We start from the raw sequence: 20366 nt of genomic DNA on the forward strand, positions 1-20366 counted from the left end.
GCCTGCAAGACTGATTCATCCCTGCGTGCCTCTCTCATTGTGTGAAGTCAACTCCACTGGAAAAGTGAATTTTACAGCATCGGTTTCAGCCTGTGGGTTTCTGTGAAGGAATGCCTTTGATTCTGGACTCTGGAACCCACGTGAAACAATAATTCTTTCCTGTGGTCTTTGCCCTGTAAATCTTTATTTTCTCTATCCCCTTTTTACTATGAGTGCACAGGAGGTAATGTAGCGAGCCCACCTGCCACCCGCGCCCCCCCCAAACACACAATTTGAGTGTGTGCAAATAAACTAACCCTTTAAGTTCATCCCATCTCGAGTTTGCTGTGGAGTTATCAATAGAAACATTGGATCACACCAAAACCAAAGGGTTGGGAAATACATGACCGCTTATAAAGGAGGAAGCAACTCAAAACACCTTTCTGTTTGCGGATGGGTGGCAAGAGGAGAGATCAGGGCTATTTAAATTAAACCCCCTCCTGTCCGTAACATGCAGGTACTGCAAGCAACTAAGAAGGCACATGGTATATTAGCCTTTATTGTAAGGGGGTTGGGCTATAAAAAAGGTGTTGTCTTCTGAAGAGACAGAGTAGAATGGGCCTATAATCTCTGGAGTTTAGAAGAGTGTGGGGCAATCTCTGTGAAATGTATAAAATTCTTAGAGGGTTTTGACAGGGTAGATGCCGAGAAGATGTTTCCCCTGGCTGGAAAGTCTAGATCTAGGGATCATAGTCTCAGGGTGGGTAGCCAACCATTCAGGACTGGGATGAGGAGAAATTTCTTCATTTAGAGGGTTGTGAATTTTTGGAATTCTCCAACTTAAGAGGGCGTTAGGTGTTCAGTTGAATATATTCAAAATAGATTGATGGATCTAAAGGACTAAGGGAATAGAGGAATATGGGAATAGAGCAGAAAAGTAAAGTTGAGACAGAAGATCAGCAAAGTTCTAACTGAATTGCGGAGAAGGCTTGAGGAGCTGACTCCTACTCCTCTATCTTATGTTTTTACACTGACCCAACTGTAAGGAAAGCCTTCCTCAATATGCTGTGTGCAAAATCAGATAACTTAATTAACCATAGAGCAGAAGAAATCTTCTCCCAAAACACCTTAGTTCCAAACTCAAAAAAGCAATATCTGCTACAGTGATATCATCTCCCACATCAGCCATTCTTGGGCTAGCTAAGACTGTCAAATGAGGAAACAAAGAAATTTCATTTATATAGCACCTTTCATGATCTCAAGACATCCCACAAAGCTCCATAGCCAATTAAGTACTTCTGAATTAAGGGGTAGTTTCCCCAACATGAACACAAAAGCTGCAGGAAAAAAGTGGATACTTACGCAACCCAACTATTGCATGAAGAGCAACTCGATAGTTTGGGAGGGAATCAAACCCAGGTCCCATGAGTGAAAGGATGGTATTCTAACCCAATGCTACAACCAATTCCTTTCCCTTACCCTAGTCTGATCATATCTCAAGTCCCTGAATGTTTGTAACTGAGGAGGGTTTGAGTCATTTATGTGGGGCATCAATCACAACTACTTAACGAATGTTGATCATGGATTTGTCTGGCACATCATGACTTCAAGTAGTGTATAAAAGCAAGCCTTATTCACCATATCAGTGTGAAAGCATTTCAGAATTTATCCATAACTGGATTATTCAGAATTAAAAGTAAATTGTAATACTTACTTATTTCCCTTCACACCATAATAACAGGTAAATAAGACAATAATATAATTGACATTTCCTTAAAAGAGGCAACAAACACCCCTGTAATTTTCTCAATTGCCTTATTATTCATGAATAATATGACTCAATATCAGAGTCCCACCCCAGGACTTGTTCTGGTGCGTTCGTGGTGCAGCCAAGCAAGTTGATTGTTAACCTGTAAATCCTTCTGATATGCCTATGGCAGGGAGTAAGAGCCGGAGGGTGGGTCGTCGGTCCTGGTTAACTAGAACAGTGTGAAAGCTGCAACACAACAGCCTTCCCACATTAAAAGAGTCCACCCACAAGCTCTTGCCATGGACTCCGTGGCAAGCACCCTCCTCACTTTGAGGGGCTGCATGCGAGTGCGCCCAAATATCATTTCCTCCCCTTTTGAAGCTTGATGTTCTGATTTAGGGAGATACTCCACCTAGTGACAGGTAACATTGCTAAAGCTGTTTGCTATTTATCAGATAACAGGTGTTGTTACAATGAGATTAAAAATATTGTTATGATTTGGGACCATGTCTTCAACATAAGGTAAAACGAAGGAGGTCATGTGACCTGCTCTGAAGTCTGCCTGACAGCAAGCTTGGGTGATTTTATTCTTGGAGATTGAAGGGGGCTCAGATTGTTTTATGAGGAAGGTGCAACAAGGTTTTTCCAATAGGAGACAATGGCAGTCAAAATATAAGAGAATTGGGGGTCTCAAGGGTAGCTAATTATACTTAAATATAAGGCCGATGTGAGACAGTCTCTATGATTCATCATGCTGGAACACAGGTGGAAGCTCATGCTCAAACTGAAAAGACCAAATCTGTGAGGAGTTAAAACGAAGCTGAAACATTTGCCTAGCTTGCACTAGAGGGAGGATCTCCAGTAAAGGACTGTTCTGGGGTTAAAAGTTAGCAGGTTGAGAAAAGAAAACAACACAGAAGTAAACCCTCGGGAGCTATGAACCATTTTGGATTGATTCTGGGGAAATTGAATGCTGACATAAAGGACAGTGTAATGGATACCTGATAGTGGGTTTTTTTCAGTTGTGCTAGAAACAAGATGGGGAGGTATTCCGTTCTGCAGTTTAAAAGTACAAAAAATAGTGTTTCATCAAAAGTGCTTTTAATCTGTCTTACAGTAAACGTCTTAAAACATGAAATCTTGTGTTGTTCTTTCAGCTATTAGCTGGAAGTTTGAATTTCTTTTAAGAAGTTTTCAGTTTCTATAGAGATTGTAACACAGAGTTTTTGAGTTACAGCCAAAACTATGCTAAGATCTTTACTATTTCCACTACACTTAAGCGATTGGCCAGTTGCAAGTTATAAGTAAAATAAATCAGTCTGAATGTTTAATTTTTTTTTTGAAGGATTTTGATAAGATGCTCTTGGTAAAGTTACAGCTAATTTTCAGGTCTGCATCAGGACAGTTGGCTTAGCTACTGCAAGTCAGCATTTTATTCATTGGATATTTAATACAGAAAACTGCTGTCTCAAAATTGAGTTTGAAGTCTATTTATCCAGGAAATAACCTTGGTCTTTTTTTTGACATTTGGTGCTCACACCAGTCAGCTGATCATCCACTGGCCCCAGGGAAATTCAACCAAAATTCAAAACATCTCACGCTGCTTCTTGGTACATCATTAAAATGCTTGCCTTTCTGACCTAAACCAGAATTGATGAATAATGGCCACTCCCCACTCTCCCCAAAAGCAAATGAATAAGACATACATTTAATAAAATGAAGAGCTTCATCCATATAACTACTTTCTGTAGAACTGAAAATATGCCAATAAAACTGACAAATTGTTAGTTACTGAGGCAGACCAAACTATGAATGACATTTATCAAAACAACATGAAATGAAAATCAGAAATAAGTTTGCAATGTAGCAGAAAGGCCAATAGGTGGCTTTATGAACAGGCCAATTTTTTCTCCCGTTAACCCTCTCAGCTTGTATTTATACAGCACCTTTAACATAGCATACAAGTTTTAAGGCACTTCACAGGAACATCCTCAAACAAAATTTAACACCAAGCTACATAAGATTAGGACAGATGACAAGAAGCTAGGTCAAAAGGGTAGGTTTTAAGGAGCATCTTAAAAAGGAGAAAGCGGTAGAGGTGCAAAGAGGTTTAGAGTAGGTATTCCAGAGCTTAAGGGCTAGGTAGCTGAAGGCATGACCACCAATTGTGGACAAGTATTGCAACCTTTAAATTCTCCATTATCATTGCGATTATAGAACATCAGCAGGAACAAAACTGGAAAGTTCAGTGTAAACTCTTGTGGAATTGTGAATCAATTCAAAATTTGAAATACTTTCAAAAGTTAAAATCACAAACCACTTTGTCCTCATTCAGGCAGAAAAATGATACTCAAATCCACAAAGTTTAGGTCATAGCTCATTTCATACCTGGAATAATTGTGTAGCTGACTGCTCGCTTCTTTAAGTACAGGTAATAGGGTTCAATAACTTCCTGCAGGAACACTATATCAGGGTTATACCTTTGAAAAGGAAAGAAAGTTTGTTCAGTCATTCTTCATCATCTAAAAACCCTCAGATTTTAATATAAACCCACGAAGAGTTCAAAAACCCTTTGTAGCCCAAATACACTACAAAAAGAACTCACATTTATATGGTACTATAATAACGTAGACTCAGGTAAAAACAAATAATAGCCTGAAGATGTGTGTAAGAGTCCAGGCAATCCATGGTGTTAAAGGTATTAAAAGGTAAATGCTTCAGGTTCAGAAAGAATCTAGGAAATGGCAAAATAACTGAAAATTGCAGAAGTAGTAAAAAGCAAGGACTGTAATAAGTTAAAACGTGTGTTAAAAACATCAGGAGACAAGGACATGATAGCGTTTAGAGCCCAATTAAAACTATAATGCCAATTTGAAGAGCACAAGTGAATTAGAAGCACAAATTCAAGGGTATAACAGAGTGGTCATCACTGAGACCTGGTTTCTAGTTGGGCATAACTAGAAGATAAACACTCCAGGTCACAAGTTCTTTAGAAAGGACAGAGAAATTAGGAAAGGCAGAGTAGCATTATTGGCAGACACTATTACAGCATTAGGAAGGGAAAACATCAGCAAGGGTAAGCGAGCAATAGAAACATCATAAGTAGAATTAATTTTGGTGGGAGTTTTTTTAATTAACCACCATATAACAGTGTAAAGAAGCCGATGCATTAACACACAGGAGAGAAACTTGCTGAAAAACTGAGCGGGAATGTAGCAACTCAAACTGGGCATCCATGAGGCACTGTGGGACATCAGCAGCAGCAGAATTGCATTCAATCACAATCTGCAACCTCAGGGCCCAACATATCCCCCACTCTACCATTACCATCAAGCTGAGGGATCAACCCTGGTTCAATGAAAAGTGCAGGAGGGCGTGCAGGAGCAGCACCAGGCATACCTGAAATGAAGTGTCAACCTACACAGGACTACTTGCATGCCAAAGAGCGGAAGCAACATGCGATAGACAGAGCCAAGCGATCTCACAACCGACTTATCAGATCAAAGTTCTGCAGTCCTGCCACATCAGTGGTGATGGACAATTAAAAAATTATCTGGAGGAGGAAGTTCCACAAATATCGCTGCCGCCAAAGAAAGGGGAGCCCAGCACATTAGCACACAAGACAAGGCTGAAGCATTTGCAACCATCTTCAGCCAGAAGTGCCAAGTGGATGATCCATCTCAACCTCCTCCTGAGGTCCCCAGCATCATAGATGTCACAGATGATCAGAGTCTTCAGCCAATTCGATTCGCTCCACGTGATAAAGAAATGTCACTGGAAACTGTAAAGGCTATGGGCCCTGACAACATTCCGACAATAGTACTGAAGATGTGTGCTCCAGAACTAGCTGCACCCCTATCCAAGTACAGCTACAACACTGGAATCTACCTGGCAATGTGGAAAATTGGCCAGGTATGTTCTGTCCACAAAAGAAAAGCAGGACAAATCCAACCCAGCCAATAACCGCCCCAACAGTCTACTCTCGATCAAAGTAATGGAAGGAATCGCCAATAGAGCTATCAAGTGGCACACTCAACAATAACCTGCTCACTGATGCTCAGTTTGCATTCAGCCAGGGCCAGGTAGCTCCTGACCTCATTACAGCCTTGGTCAAAATATGGACAAAAGAGTTGAACTCAGAATGTGAAGTGAGAGTGACTGCCCTTGGCATCAAGGCAGTATTTGACAGAGTATAGCATTAAGGAGCCTTAGCAAAACTGAAGTTAATGGGAGTCAGGGGGTAACTGGTTGGAGTCAGGAGAAAGATGGTTGTGGTTGGTGGAGGTCAATCATCTCAGTTCCAGGACATCACTGCAGGAGTTCCTCAGGGTAATGCCCTAAGCCCAACCACCTTCAGCTGCTTCATCAATGACCTTCCTTTCATCATAGGGTCAGAAGTGCAGATGTTTGCTGATAATTGCACAATGTTCAGCACCATTTGTGACTCCTCAGGTACTGAAGAAGTCCATGGCTATATGCAGCAAGGCTTGGGCTGACAAGTGGCAAGTAACATTCATGCCACACAAGTGCCAGGAAATGACCATCTCCAACAACAGAGAATATCTAACCATCTCCCCATGACATTCAATGGCATTACCATCACTGAATTCCCCTTTATCAACATCCTGGGGGCTTACGATTGACCAGAAACTGAACTAGACCTGCCATATAAACAACATGGGTACAAAAGAAGCTCCGAGGCTGGAAATTCTGTGGTAAGTAACTCACCCCCTGACCCCCCAGAGCCTGTCCACCATCTACAAGGTGCAAGTTGGCATATGATGGAATACACTCCACTTGCCTGGATGAGTGCAGCTCCAACAACACTCAAGAAGCTGGACACCAGAACAGCAGCCCACTTGATTGGCACCCCACCCACCACCTCAAACATTCACTCCCTCAACCACTAATGCAGTGCGCAGTCTACAATATGCACTGCAGCAACTCACCAAGGCTCCTTCATCAACACCTTCCAAACCTGTGACCCCTACCACCAGGAAGGACAAGGGCAGCAGATACATGGGAACATCACCTGCAAGCTCCCTTCCAATCCACACACCATCCTGACTCAGAACTATATTGTCATTTCTTCACTGTTGCTGGGTCAAAATCCTGGAACTTCCTTTCTAACAACACTGTAGGTGCACGAACGCCACATAGCCTACAGCATTTTAAGAAGGTGGCTCACCACCGCCTTCGCAAGGGCAATTAGGGATGGTCAATGAATGTTGCCCTTCCCAGCGATGCGCACAGCCCGTGAAAAAATATTTTTCTTTTAAAAAAGCAATAGGTAAACTAATGACAAAGACGAAAAAGTCTCCAGGACCCGATGATTTCCACCCCAGCGTATTAAAAGAAGTAGGTGAGAAAATTGTTGATGCATTAATCATGATCTTCCAAAAGAATCTTGATTCAAGAATTGTGATCATAGAAGTTAACTAAAAAAATATAAGCCTAACATCAGTTCTGGGGAAATTTACTAGAATGTTATTATGGACAGATTAACTGAGCATTGGACAAATGTGAGTTCATCAGAGAACCAGCACAGATTTGTAAAGGGTACATCATGTCTAATAAATCTAGGTGAATTTTCCTTCACTGTCACTGGGTCAAAATCCTGGAACTCCCTTCCTAACAGCACTGTACCTACACCACATGGACTGCAGCGGTTCAAGAATGCAGCTCACCACCACCTTCTCAAGGGCAGCTAGGGATGGGCATTAAATGCTGGCCCAGCTAGTGAAGCCCACAACCCATGAATGAATAAAAAAATTTTTTTTTTTTTTTTAAATTGTAGTTTACAAGAACGATACAAGAAATGCGTGGGTATAGATTTCAGGAAAGGATTGACAGGATGGATCGCTATTCTCTTGAAAAAGGTGGCTGAGGGGTGAACTAATAGAGGTCTTTAAAATTATGAGAGATTTCGATAGAGTGAATATAAAGATGTTTCCATTTGTGGGGACGAGCATAACTAGAGACCATCAATACACAATAGTGACCAAGAAATCCAATAGGGAATTCAGAAGAAACTTCTTTACCCAAAGAATGGTGAGAATGTGGAACTCACTACTACAGGACGTTGAAGTGAACAGTGGAGATGTATTTGTGGGGAAGGTAGACAAGCATTTTGAGGGACAAGGGAATAGAGCATTACGATAATAGATTAGATGAGGAAAGATGGGAGGAGATTGGAGTGAAGCATAAATCTTTTGTAATATGTTTATATGGACTTCAAGAAGGCATTCAACATAGGTCCACATTAAGAGACTGTTCACAAAAATAGGAGCACACATGGAATTTGACACAACCAATTAGCTTGGATAGGGATTTGGTTAGGAGGTAGGAGACAGTGTAGGGATAATGGGTATATACTCATATTGGCAGGATGTGACTAGTGGTGTTCCCCTGAGCTACGTCCTAGGGCCTAAGCTTTTCACTATTTATAAATAGTTTGGAGAATAGAATAGGGGCCATATATTTAAGTTTTATGATAGCACTAAGTTAGGTGACATAGAAAATAGTGTAGATCACAGTATCACAGAATTGTTACAGTGCAAGAGGAGGCCATTCAGTCCATCATGTCTGCACTGGCTCTCTGAATAAGCAGTCCACTTAAGTGACATTCTCCAATCTTCTCCTCGTAACCCTGCACATTCTTCCTTCTCAGACAACAGTCCAGTTCTCTCTTGAATATTTCAACTGAGCCTGCCTTCACCACACTCTCAGGCAATGCATTCCAGACCTTAACCATTTGCTGCGTGAAAAAGATTTTTCTCATATCGCTTTTGCTCCTTTTGCCAACTACTTCAAATCTGTGACCTCTCGTTCTCAAAAAGAAAGCTTTTAAAAGGGACACAGTTGGATTGAATGAGTGGACAAAACTATGCCCGATGAGGTTCAACATTAGGAAGTGTAAGGTTACCCGCTCTGAACCCAAGAAAGTTAGATCAGCATACTTTTTACATGGCGGAAATACAGAAATATGGATGAGCAGAGAGATTTAGAAGTTCAAATACAGAAATCACTAAATGCTAGTGGGTAAGTCCAATAAATAATTTAAGAAGCCAATGTAACGTTGATATTTAACTCAAGAGGGCCAAAATACGGAGAAGCATTTGGATTCCATCTAGGGTATTTAATCCATTTAGTTCTGGGTATTACATCTCAAGAAAATATATTGGCCTTGGAGGGTGTGCAGTGCAGTTTTCTCAGGGGCTATAAGGGTTAAAATTATGGAGGGCAGGTTGTATAGAGTAGGCTTGTATTCCCTTGAGATTAGTAGATTAAGGGGTGATCTAATTGAGGAGTTTAAAATGATTAAAGGATTCATATGAAAAAGAGAGACAGGGACTATATCCTCTGCTGGAGGAGACCAGGACAAGGAGGAGTAACCTTCAGATTACAGCTGGGTCATTCAGGGGCAATGTCAGGAGGCACTTCTTCGCACAAAGGGAAGTGAGAAGCTAGAACCCTCTCCCCTAGAAAACTGTTGAGGCTAGGTCAATTGAAAATTTCAAAACTGAGATCAATTGTTTATTAGGCCAGAGTATGAAGAGTTATGGAACCAAGGCAGGTAGCTGGGGTTAAGATACAGATCAGCCACTATCTAACTGAATTGCAGAACAAGTTTAAGGGGCTGAATGGCCTAGTCCTGTTTCTGTGAAGGAAAGGAATGGATGTTGAGCCTTGCAAGAAGGGACTTGAAAATGTGGTTGAGGAAATGGGTTCCGAGAAGGCTTTTAAAAAGGTGGCAAGAGAGGTCAATAGATATTTCAAGAGACAAGAGGTCCAGAGAAACAGGATATTATGGTTAAGAGGTGCAGGCAATGGAATAACCAGGACAAGGCCATACATATGTCTCCAAAGGAAGATTCCACATCAGAGTGGCTTTGATTGCCACAGGCAGAAGCCTGCTGCTGTTGGACATACAGCCCATTGTTCTCTTCTGGCCAGAGGCAGGCTTACAAAGGTTGACAATTCCAGCCTTAGCAAACACTGAAGAAGGTCCAAGGCCAGAAACATAAGTGGCAAACAAGACTTTCAAGCAACTGTGTATTTGCAAGTTTTGCCATCAATAGATATGGGATGCATTTGGAACACAGGCAGCCCCAAAATGTGGAAGCAGTCCTGTAATATTATGCATGACCTTGTCCAATCCCCTCACTGATTTGTATGGCAGTAATTCTATCTGTAGGACTAGCAACATATTACACCATGAAACATTAATATTTAAGCTAATCTAGCAATCTTTTGTATCTTGTAATATCCAGTGTACGAATCACACCTTTCATACAGGTTTCTGTAACTTGTGACCCCGATCTGTTACTTGGCATAAAAGGTGCACTATTTTTGTTAATGTTCAGCAACAGTTAATAATGGACAAGGGCAATACACAATTAAAGTACCATTAAAACGTCCTGACCAATATCAATCCCGCAGACGACACCATTAAAAGAAAATTATCTGGTCATTATCACATTGCTGTTTGTGGAACTTTGCCATGCATAAATAACAATGGGGCATAAACTTTGACAAATTCCATCACCATGGAGGCCTGCCAGTCAGAACTCCCTTTGCATCTGGGACCCTCTTCAAAAGCATTAATGTATTATCAATAACATCAATAACAACAAATTTCATGTTAATCAAATTCCATGGTAAGCCTGAATATCAGACTGGTAGGCGTGTTCTGAACTGCTTAAAATGTTTTTGGAGGCTGAGCACAGAAACAAAAGAATGAAGAGATGGAGGCTGCATTAGAATACTACAATGTGCATAGGTTAAGGGTCTGATGTAACAACTCTCTCAACAGATAGTCATTGTGAATTTGTAATCCCAACATAAATTCACCTTTTCATAGCTGGGCACCATTTACAACCTTTGGGCTACCAAGGGTTTGCACATTCACTTTGGACAGTTACTTCTGCCACTACAGGACAAATCAGAATTGAGGGGTACAACTATCAGGAAAGACTAAAGAGGCTGGGGCTCTTTTCTCTACAAAAGAGAAGGCTGAGGGGTGACTCTATAGAGATCCTTAAAATTATAAAGGACTTCGACTGGGTAGACATAGACAAGATGTTTGCACTGGAGGGAGTGTCCAAAACTAGGGCCCACAAATATAAATTGCCATAATAAGTCCAATAAGGAATTCAAAAGAAACTTCTTTACCAGAGAATTGAGAGAATGAGGAACTTCCCTACCATATGGAATGGTTGAGGCAGTTAGTATGGATACATTTAAGGGAAACTAGATAAGTATTGAAGAACAAGGGAATAGAAGGACATGTTGATAAAATGAGATGAAATAAGGTGGGAGGAGGTTCATGTGCAGCATAACCAGATTAAAAAAGCTGGGTCAAATGGTCTGTTTCTGTGCTGTAAAATTGATTACAATTCTATGTAAATCATTAGTTCACTGCATGCTCCTCCTAAACACACACACACACAATCACCTAAAAAAAAAACCCACCCAGGTTTGCACAGAGGGTAGATGCTCATGAATTTATTTTCTATGTACAAGTTACACTGAGTGAAAAGTTGACAGAGGTGGCAGTCATCAGCAACTGTGCTGAAAGGAATGTAAAATGTATATTTATTTTGACAACTTTATAAAAATAAATGACAAATTACTTTACAAGCCAACTCTGCTTTATTTGTACTGATATAATGTTTGTACTCACAGAGCTAGGCAAGAACAAACACCCCGTGCTCTTTCCGGCAAGTTTTCCAGATCAAGTCCGTCCACGTTCCAGGTTAACAATGAGATCCGACTTTCATCTATTTCTGGCTGTGCACTCTCTTGCTTACTGGTCTGCACATTGTCAGTGTCTGTCAAATCAATACTGTATTAAAAAAATGAACAGTAGAAGAAAGTTAATCTGTACTATGACTTAATTGCTCTTAAGTTACATGTCAGCCTTCTCTCCCCACTCACATAAGCAGCATCGCCATCCCTGTGCAAAATACATATGAACATAAGAAATAGGAACAGGAGTAGACCATTTGGCTCCTCGAGCCTGCTCGAGCATTTAGTCAGATCATGGCTGATCATCTTGTGTTCTGATTTTCACATTCCCATCTACCCCCCGATAACCTTTGATTCCCTTGCCTAACAAGAATTTATCTACCTCAAAAATATTCAACGACTCCTCCTCCACCACCTTCTGAAGCAGAGTTCCAAAGTTGCACAACCCGCAGAAAAAATTTCCCTTGATTTTAAAACAGTGCCCCCTAGTTCTGGGCTCACCCACAAGAGGAAACATCCTTTCAACGTCCACCTTGTCAAGGCCGCTCAGGATCTTGTATACTTCAATCAAATCACCCCTCACTCTTCTAAATTCCAGTGGAAACAAGCCCAATCTGTTCAAGTCTTATACACATACTCTTCCCCTTACAGACATAAACCACACTAATGAATCAACAACAATTGCCTGCACTTTTATAACATCTTCAACATTGTAAAATGTCTCAAAGCACTTTGTGGGAGTGTAATGAGACACAAACTGATAAACAAGCCAAAGGGGAAAGCTGCCAAAGGGGAAAGCTATCAGGATGAATGATCTAAAGGTTGGTCAAAAAAAGGTTTTAAGAAGGGTCTTAAAGGAGAGAGGTTTCACCCAAACAGATATTTTAAGAAATTACATAGCAATAATAGTATGTCTATATGAAAGATCATTTAAGAATGATAAATTGTAAATTTTAGCAGAGGTTTCTACATAACACAAATGCCAAGAGCAAAATGCGCTGAGTCATGTTTGGTCCATTGGAGATATAGAATAATACCATCCCTGCATGTGAAGCTGGCCATTATTACAACAATACAGAAATGCAGATTCCCAAATTTTTCAATTTATGCAAATAACTGTCTTCCTTTCGAATGGTACTTTTGTATGCAAAAGTGTACTGTTCAACACTTAGGAGTATACTTTTTTTCTAGTCATTGTTAGCAAAAAATTAACAGTATAAGACAAGCTTTACATACACAAGAGATTTTTACTAACATTAATTACAAAGCAGAGAGGAAAATATAACCCTCAAATTAGTAAATCTAAAGGTTTTTTTTAGGTTTACAATGAGACACAGAATACGCAAGACAAGAGGTCACTGAGCATACAACATCCCTCAGGCAGCCCAATAATGCATATGCTGCAAATAAATTATGATCAGTGGTATGAATGGTTACAACTTGGATGTCATTCTCATCATATGTTTAGCATATAGCACTCCAATTTTGATTAAACAAAAACACAAGAGGTTATCCTCTTTTTCTCCCCCCGATGTTGCTATTTATTTTCTTCTTGGTTCGTTTTCACACTGCTTATTCCAGCTTTCACAGCTCCCGTTTCTTTAGTCACTGAGACGAGATGCAAATCCCCAATGCCTTCATAAATTTCTTTTGCCTACCTCCACTAACACATCCATGAGACACCCTTTCAGTAAATTATTTTAGCTACTAGAATTATGCTGTCTGTCTCCATAGGATCTCTCCAGTCTTCAATAAGCAGCAGAGCATCACATCATCAGCCCTAAGTTAAGGATTAAACTATTAAGTGAACTAATTTAACAAAAGATAAATAAGCAAATAAACAACAGTAATGCAGTGTCTTCATAGTTACATAGAAATCCACCTCACAACACTCTCCAAAATTAAAAAAAAGGTTGCAATCTGAATGCAGTTTTTTTTTAAAATGACCATTTAATACGCAGTGTTTCTTTTCTTGTATTTCTGAAAATATTGCTCATCTATATTGCTTGAGAGTTCCAAACTGATCTGTGTAAATTTCAACAACTACAGGTCTAAAAATACTCCCAAGAACTGTTGATGGGACTTCCTGGATTTGTGCAACTTTCCAAAACATTTGAAAAGTGACTGCCACAACAATTAGACAAATCACAGTCAGTTTTTGCTTGAAAATAGCCTGGCTTCCCAATCAAAACTTGCATACAGGTAAATTAAGCTAACACAGTCATTTCTTTACAGAACTATAATCTTAGGGCAAATTTCTTACTGTAGTTAATTATTTAAAAATCAAGGATATTTCAGAGATGTGCAAAGGGATGTCGCCTGAGTGTATATATTTACACACACACACACACACAAACTTTATAATACATATATTTGCATGATAAGGTTCATATTTTTCTTATAAGTTACACTCTCCCAAAGAATAGTTAAGTTGCGATGGCCAAAATAAATGGGGTATTGCATACCATCCCTGGAAGTTTGCTCTTTCAACCAACTGCGAGGTAGACTCCATTGCAGAAGATGATGGCTGAACATGTGTTTCAAAATAGGAGTTGAGAGCTCTCTGCGAATAATTACAGCAAACAAAAATCAATCCAAAATAATCTTCAGTCTTTTTTTTTTAAACAAACACACTGATGCTGTTCAACTATGAAAGTGCAGTCTGCAACTATGCTTTTATGAGCAGCCAACATCTTACAATAGCTGATCTAGTTTTTGTACCCTTCCCCATCCTCAGACTACTTTCTCGTATTCTATGATAATTAATGAAATTTAAACCTCACTGTAATGAGATTGATTATGAACAGAAAACTTAAGCAGTAATAGCCCCAGACATAACTACTTATGGGATAGCTAGCTGGGTGGGAGCTTATAAATGGAAAGAAAACACAACTTGCAGAAAGATCCAATCAAGATACTTAAAACTTTTTTTTTCCTTAGCTTCTCAAGTCCTAATATAATACTGTTGCAGTTAACATAGACGGAGACATTTAAAAAAACATAGCTACAGAATACCATGCCTGAAGTATCACAATCATTTCCAAAATCTCTTTGGCAAAAAGATTGAAACAGTAAGAAAACATGATAAAGGCCCAAGTAAAGATAGATTGGGATTTATAGATAGATAGATTTTTTCATGATATCTAGACATCCCAAAGTACTTTAAGCTAATTAAGTAGTTTTGAAAAATAGTCACTGTGGTAATGTAGGAAATATAGCTAACACTCTGCAAATGTTGAATACCTGCCTGCACTGACCCTCCACTTCATTGTGATTATCAATGCACCACTGAATTGCAGTACAAATTTTCCTCAAATGACCAAGTTAACTTTTTCCAAGATAGCTACAAAGTGGTGGTTTTTGCTCTAGTTCATTAGTGTATCTGCTCCAGACCAACATGCTGAGTTGGTGTAATATCCCAGAAGTTAACCCATCAGAAAAAATAAAACTTGATGAAAAGTATTGTAAGAAATTACTATCCAAAAACCTTATCAAATCTTAAGAAATTAATTTATCATAGAAATAGTTCTCTCTATTAAGAAAGATTGTATAGCAGGCAGCTGGTATGATAGACACGGGAGAGCATAGCCCTGTTACCTCTACCAAGGATAGGACCCTAGCAGAGGCTCTGATAGGTCTATAGCCTGATAAGTTGGGATCTCATGACCTATATCTAAACCAACCGTTGAGTAAAGGTTAACAGGATGTCCTAGCAAGCGATAAGCCACACGATGGCTTCATGGGCTTCAGACAGAAATAGGAGGGATCTACCTTGAGCATCTGTCCTTTGCTAATAAGTGGTTGGCATGAAACACCCACCAGCCCTCTCAAAATAATGTACATAAACAGGCTCTTGGTAGGGAAAAAATCACTTCAGGCAAATTAGAGCTTTTTGTGCTGGGTCCAGCCTAATACCTTGGTTAGTTCAAGACAACTGAGAGCAGGGGATACTGTCACCTCCAGCTATGTAGGTCAGCATCATGCTCCTTCATCTGTCCGTTCATCCAACCTGGGACAGCATTCTCACCTGTTATGGGTCATATGTATTTTCTACTTATTTAGCTTATGTATCTAAACTGTTGTTTTTTTAAAATAAATTGTTTTAAAACCACCCATGACTTCAGCCTCCTTTTGGGGTAATCTGTGACTCCTGGACCAAATCTTACAGTGGTGTCAAAAGTAGGATTCAGTGGTTAGGATCATAGACTTGGGTTACGAGAAGTAACTGTCTTGGTTAAATACATGTCAGTGTTGTTGAGACTGGCAGAAAGCCTTAGGAGAGTTTCAGTTAGGTAAAGATAGGGATTACAATTGCATTCTCAGTAGACTTTCTGAGATGTCCAGAAATGCTAGCTAGAGCTAAAAACAAAAGGGGCCGAGATGGCGTAGTTGGCACACGTGTGTGCCTTACAGTTCAAAAACAAAGATTTAAAGGAACAGGTAGGTAAGTTACAAAAAGAAAGCAATGGCTGGCAGGAGAGCATTGCTGTCCTGCAGAGTTACACTGGGAACTGGGAGAACATGACAGAATACATCATACAAAGAAAAAAAAAAGCAAATACTGGTACAAAATAGAGTTACAAGCAGAAAAATACCAGACTAGGTGAGGATTTAGAAGATGCAAGGGAGGGGTGGTGGTTAAGGAAGTTAGCTCCACTGAAGCAGACCACAGTTAAGTAAAATCCAAACAACTTCAGACACAAATTGGCCAACAGCAGGCAGTAGTGGCTTCTGTCTCCAATAGAGCAGGTAACACTGGTCCTTGTTGGGGCAGAATAGTTGAGAATCTCACCCCCTCTGCTCCACATCTCCCATACACGACAGGAAAATAACAATTGGTTTGGTCACCCAAGCAGGCCTAAGGAATGACTTAGGCCCAAGACTGAAGGAAATAAAAGGGGATAGTGAACAACCATTCACATCCACTAGGGACCAGAGAAAGGTCACCACCATCACAATCGCATGTTGGTCCCTTCCCTCCATTGATGTTTAGGCTCTGAAGGAGTAGTTAGGGACAATGGTGGAAATGGACACTGACTCCCTTTTCATTGCACCAAAGTGGGAGATTTTTACGGTCACCTATCGGGAGTTAGCGAAGGATAACCTTAAATAGGTTGCTCTGACCATTTGCTCCCCAGAGTTAATGTGAGAAACAGATTAAAACACTGATCAAGGACACATTAGAGGTGCTGGAGGCCAGCCTGTGGAAAGCGCGAGGGGGAAGGGAACATTGACTTTCACCAAGTTTCAGTTAAAAGCAAGCAGGACTCTACCAAAATCCCAAGCATGTTCACAGATTCACTGGTAAACACCTTGAAGCCAACAAGATTTGGTGAAGGTCACCATTTTGATTCAAAAGCCTCTTTTTGAATGGCTCCCAGCCATAAATCCATAGCACTGGGAGGTTATAATACTAAAACAGCACCCTCGGAACACCACTTTCCCTCTTTAGATGAATCCTAACCCTGTCATGCAGCAGCTAGAGAGGATAGACGCAGTGGAAATTAGTAATGGAGCTCGGCTGGTTGCTGCAATCTATCAGATACCCAGACAAACATACAAAGATAAAGGCAAAATACCGCGGATGCTGGAAATCTGAAACAAAAACAAAAAATGTTGGAAAAGCTCAGCAGGTATGACAGCATCTGTGGAGAGAAAGACAGAGTTAATGTTTCGAGACCGTGTGACTCTTCTCCAGAGCTAAAGGGAAGTAGAAATGTGGTGAAATGGATACTGTTTAAGGGGGGTGGAACAGGGGAAGCCAGATAGAAGGCCAGCGATAGGTGGAGACAAAGGAGAGATTGCAAAAGGTGTCATAAACAAAAGGTCAAAGAGTTGTTAATAGTGGTGGTACTGGCTAAAGGAGGTGCTAATGGTGACATTAAGAGTAGAAAGCAGAATGTGATAATGGCCGGACCAGGGTAAGCACTCTGGAAAGTGACAGATGGCCCTAATGGGGGTGGGGTGGGGAGAGGGGATGGTGGTGGGAAAAAAGATCAAAAATAGGCTAAAAGCTCAGGATTAAACAATAAATATAAATGGAAATAATTTTTTTAATAACAATAATGAAAATAAGAGGAAAAAATTAAAATTGAAAAATAAAAATGGATATAGAAAAAAGGGGGATCAAAAAGGGGTGGGGATGGAGGAGAGAGTTCATGGTCTGAAGTTGTTGAACTCAACATTAAGTCCGGAAGGCTGTAAAGTGCCTAGTCGGAAGATGAGGTGCTGTTCCTCCAGTTTGCGTTGAGCTTCACTGGAACATCGCAGCAGGCCAAGGACGGACATGTGGGCATGAGAGCAGGGTGGTGTGTTGAAATGGCAAGCGACAGAAAGTTCTGGGTCATGCTTGCAGACAGACCGAAGGTGTTCCGCAAAGCGGTCACCCAGACTGCGTTTGGTCTCTCCAATGTGGAGGCCGCTGCATTGGGAGCAGCGAATGCAGTAGACCAAATTGAGGGAAGTGCAAGTGAAGCGCTGCTTCACTTAAAAGGAGTGTTTGGGCCATTGGATGGTGGGAAGGGTGGGGGGAGTAAAGGGGCAGGTGTTGCACCTTCTGCAATTACATGGGAAGGTGCCATGGGAGAAGGTTGAGGTGTTGGGGGTGATGGAGGAGTGGACCAGGGTGTCCCGGAGGGAACGGTCCCTACAGAATGCCGACATGGGGGGAGGGGTGTGACGGGAAGATGTGTTTGGTGGTAGCATCATGCTGGAGTTGGCAGAAATGGCAGAGGATGATCCTTTGAAAGTGGAGGCTGGTGGGGTGAAAAGTGAGGACAAGGGGGTCCCTATCATGGTTCTGGGGATGCTTTAGGGGTGTCCTCAAAGCATCTCTGAAGTGGTCAAACAACCACTGATTCAAGGGAGTCCCCAGCTTGTGACTGAACAAAATGGAGAAGGTTCATTTGACAAAGCACGAAACACACAAAGGCTTTGTTGGGAACACGCAGAGGCAAAGTCAAGGCAGAGAAAGCGCACAAACCTCCCAACAACCTAACCCTTCAAGCATCACCTGCCCTACATGTGGCAGAGTCTGTAGATCGTGCAATGGACTTAGAACCCACTCTCAGAACCCACTGAACCAGAGTGGAAACAAATCATCCTCGATCCTGAGGGGCTGCCAAAGGAGGAGAATGCGATAACTAATCAGAATCTGTTTTTAAGTGAAATTGATTAAGGAATAAGTATTGCCTAGGACCCCAGGGAAAACTCCTGCTCTTCAAAATAATGCCACGGGATTTTTTTTCCACCTGTACGACAATCTGATGTGTAACACACCTTTGAGAAGAATGTCATAATAGGTCACATGATCTTCTTGTCCAATTACAGAGTAGCACAGGCTACCTTGGGAGTCTGTAGTCTAGAGTAAGAGTCTGTAATGTTGCAAGTACACAAGTGTAGCTGCTGAGTTCCTTTGTAAATAAGTAGAGTGTGTTCTACATAAGAACTGTCTGCTGATCTACTCTGTCTATGATACCAACTCGGTCATCCTGGAACGAGCGTGCAACCCGGATCCATTAGTCCAACTAAACTAGTGGACCAGGGGTCCAACAACCTGTGAAAGCAGCAGGCAGGGTAACATTTCATCGAGGGTGAACAACTTAGTGCTAGCCAATAGGTGCAGCTCTGCCGACGTTACCCACATCCTGCTCACAAATAGAAACGAACGGTCCGTCCTATTCCCCAACTGATCAATATGGCACCTCCAAAGCCTCTTTTCCCCTTGCCCCAGCTGTGGCATTTTGAACGTACGATCATCGTTGAAAGGCCGCCAAACTTTCATCGCTCAGTCAACCTACTTCTAAAAGCCAGTCGTTTTCCGCCAGGTAACACTGGGCTACGGCCTCATCCGTACTGGTCACAACCGCGAATTCGGCACAAAGTCCCTCGCGGTGCCCGCGCCTCTCTTTCTCTTCCTCTTCTTCCTCCCGCTCCTCCTCCTCCTCCTCCTCGGCTGTAGGAGTGGCTTCACCGGTCGGCTCTTCATGCTGGGCCCCGGCCGCTCTCTGTTGCTCCGGCCCGCTCAGGCGTGCTCTCTTCGGCTGCGGCTCACCCATAGCAACCAGCTCAGCTCCGCGGCTTCCAAATTCGGACCCTATTCCCCAGCAGCCCCTCACCCGCGCTCCGCGCACACTCCCCGTTACCAAGCTGATTGGAGGAGAGGAGAGGAGGGGCGGGGCGGAGGAGGGGCGGAAATGAGGGACGGAGAGGAGGGGCGGGGCGGGGAGGAGAGGAGAGGGGCGGGGCGGGGAGGAGGGGCGGGGCGAAGATATCCCGGGCTTCGGGGGTCACCCTCTAGCGCCCTCCAGCGGATAGACTGTAGCTCGGCGCAAAAACTCCTCTTGCGTTTCTGCTTCTACCTAAATTGTGTCAGCATCACATCCATATTCCGACAACATTTACGTGGGTAACGCTAGCTAAACCAGGCATGACCTGCTGAAATGGTAGCCCTGATAATGAAAACTTAGAATTATAGAATAATTGCAGCACTGAAGGAGGCCATTCGGCCTGTCATGTCCATGCCGGCTCTCTCTCAGAGCGACTCAGCGCGTCCCACTCTCCTGCCTTTTCCCAGTAACCCTGCAAATTTTTTCTCTTCAGATAATTATCCGGTACTCTTTTGAAAGCCGAGATTGGATCTGTCTGTACCATACTCTCAGGCAGTTCATTCTAGACCCTAATCACTCAAGGCGTAATAATGTCTTTCCTCATGTGGCCTTTGGTTCTTTTGCTATTCTTTTAAATGGAAATAATCTAAAGATGGGCCGTGAAGATTTCAAGTGATGAGGCTGTGACTTATTTCCTTTGGCGGCTTGTCCATTGTTTTACTCTGCTCTTTCTATCATTTTTAAAATTTTTGATTTTACTTGGAAAAACTATTGATTGT

The 20366-nt window shown here is 41.7% G+C and overlaps 1 protein-coding gene across 1 annotated transcript in view; it reads right to left on the minus strand.

Annotated features, from left to right (window-relative positions):
• The window catches only part of tdp2b (tyrosyl-DNA phosphodiesterase 2b), a 39166-nt gene extending 19525 nt beyond the window's left edge, over positions 1-19641 (minus strand). Inside the window, exons 1-4 of the mRNA XM_078539314.1 lie at positions 19279-19641; positions 13945-14042; positions 11415-11576; positions 4118-4209 (exon numbers count right to left, since the gene is read on the minus strand). Coding sequence (XP_078395440.1) covers positions 4118-4209; positions 11415-11576; positions 13945-14042; positions 19279-19536 — 610 coding nt within the window. The 5' untranslated portion in view covers positions 19537-19641. The remainder of the gene's footprint in view (positions 1-4117; positions 4210-11414; positions 11577-13944; positions 14043-19278) is intronic.
• Positions 19642-20366: the final 725 nt, after the last annotated feature.

This window comes from Cetorhinus maximus, chromosome 3 (genome assembly GCF_964194155.1).
Source record: "Cetorhinus maximus chromosome 3, sCetMax3.hap1.1, whole genome shotgun sequence".
Taxonomy (NCBI): Eukaryota; Metazoa; Chordata; class Chondrichthyes; order Lamniformes; family Cetorhinidae; genus Cetorhinus; species Cetorhinus maximus.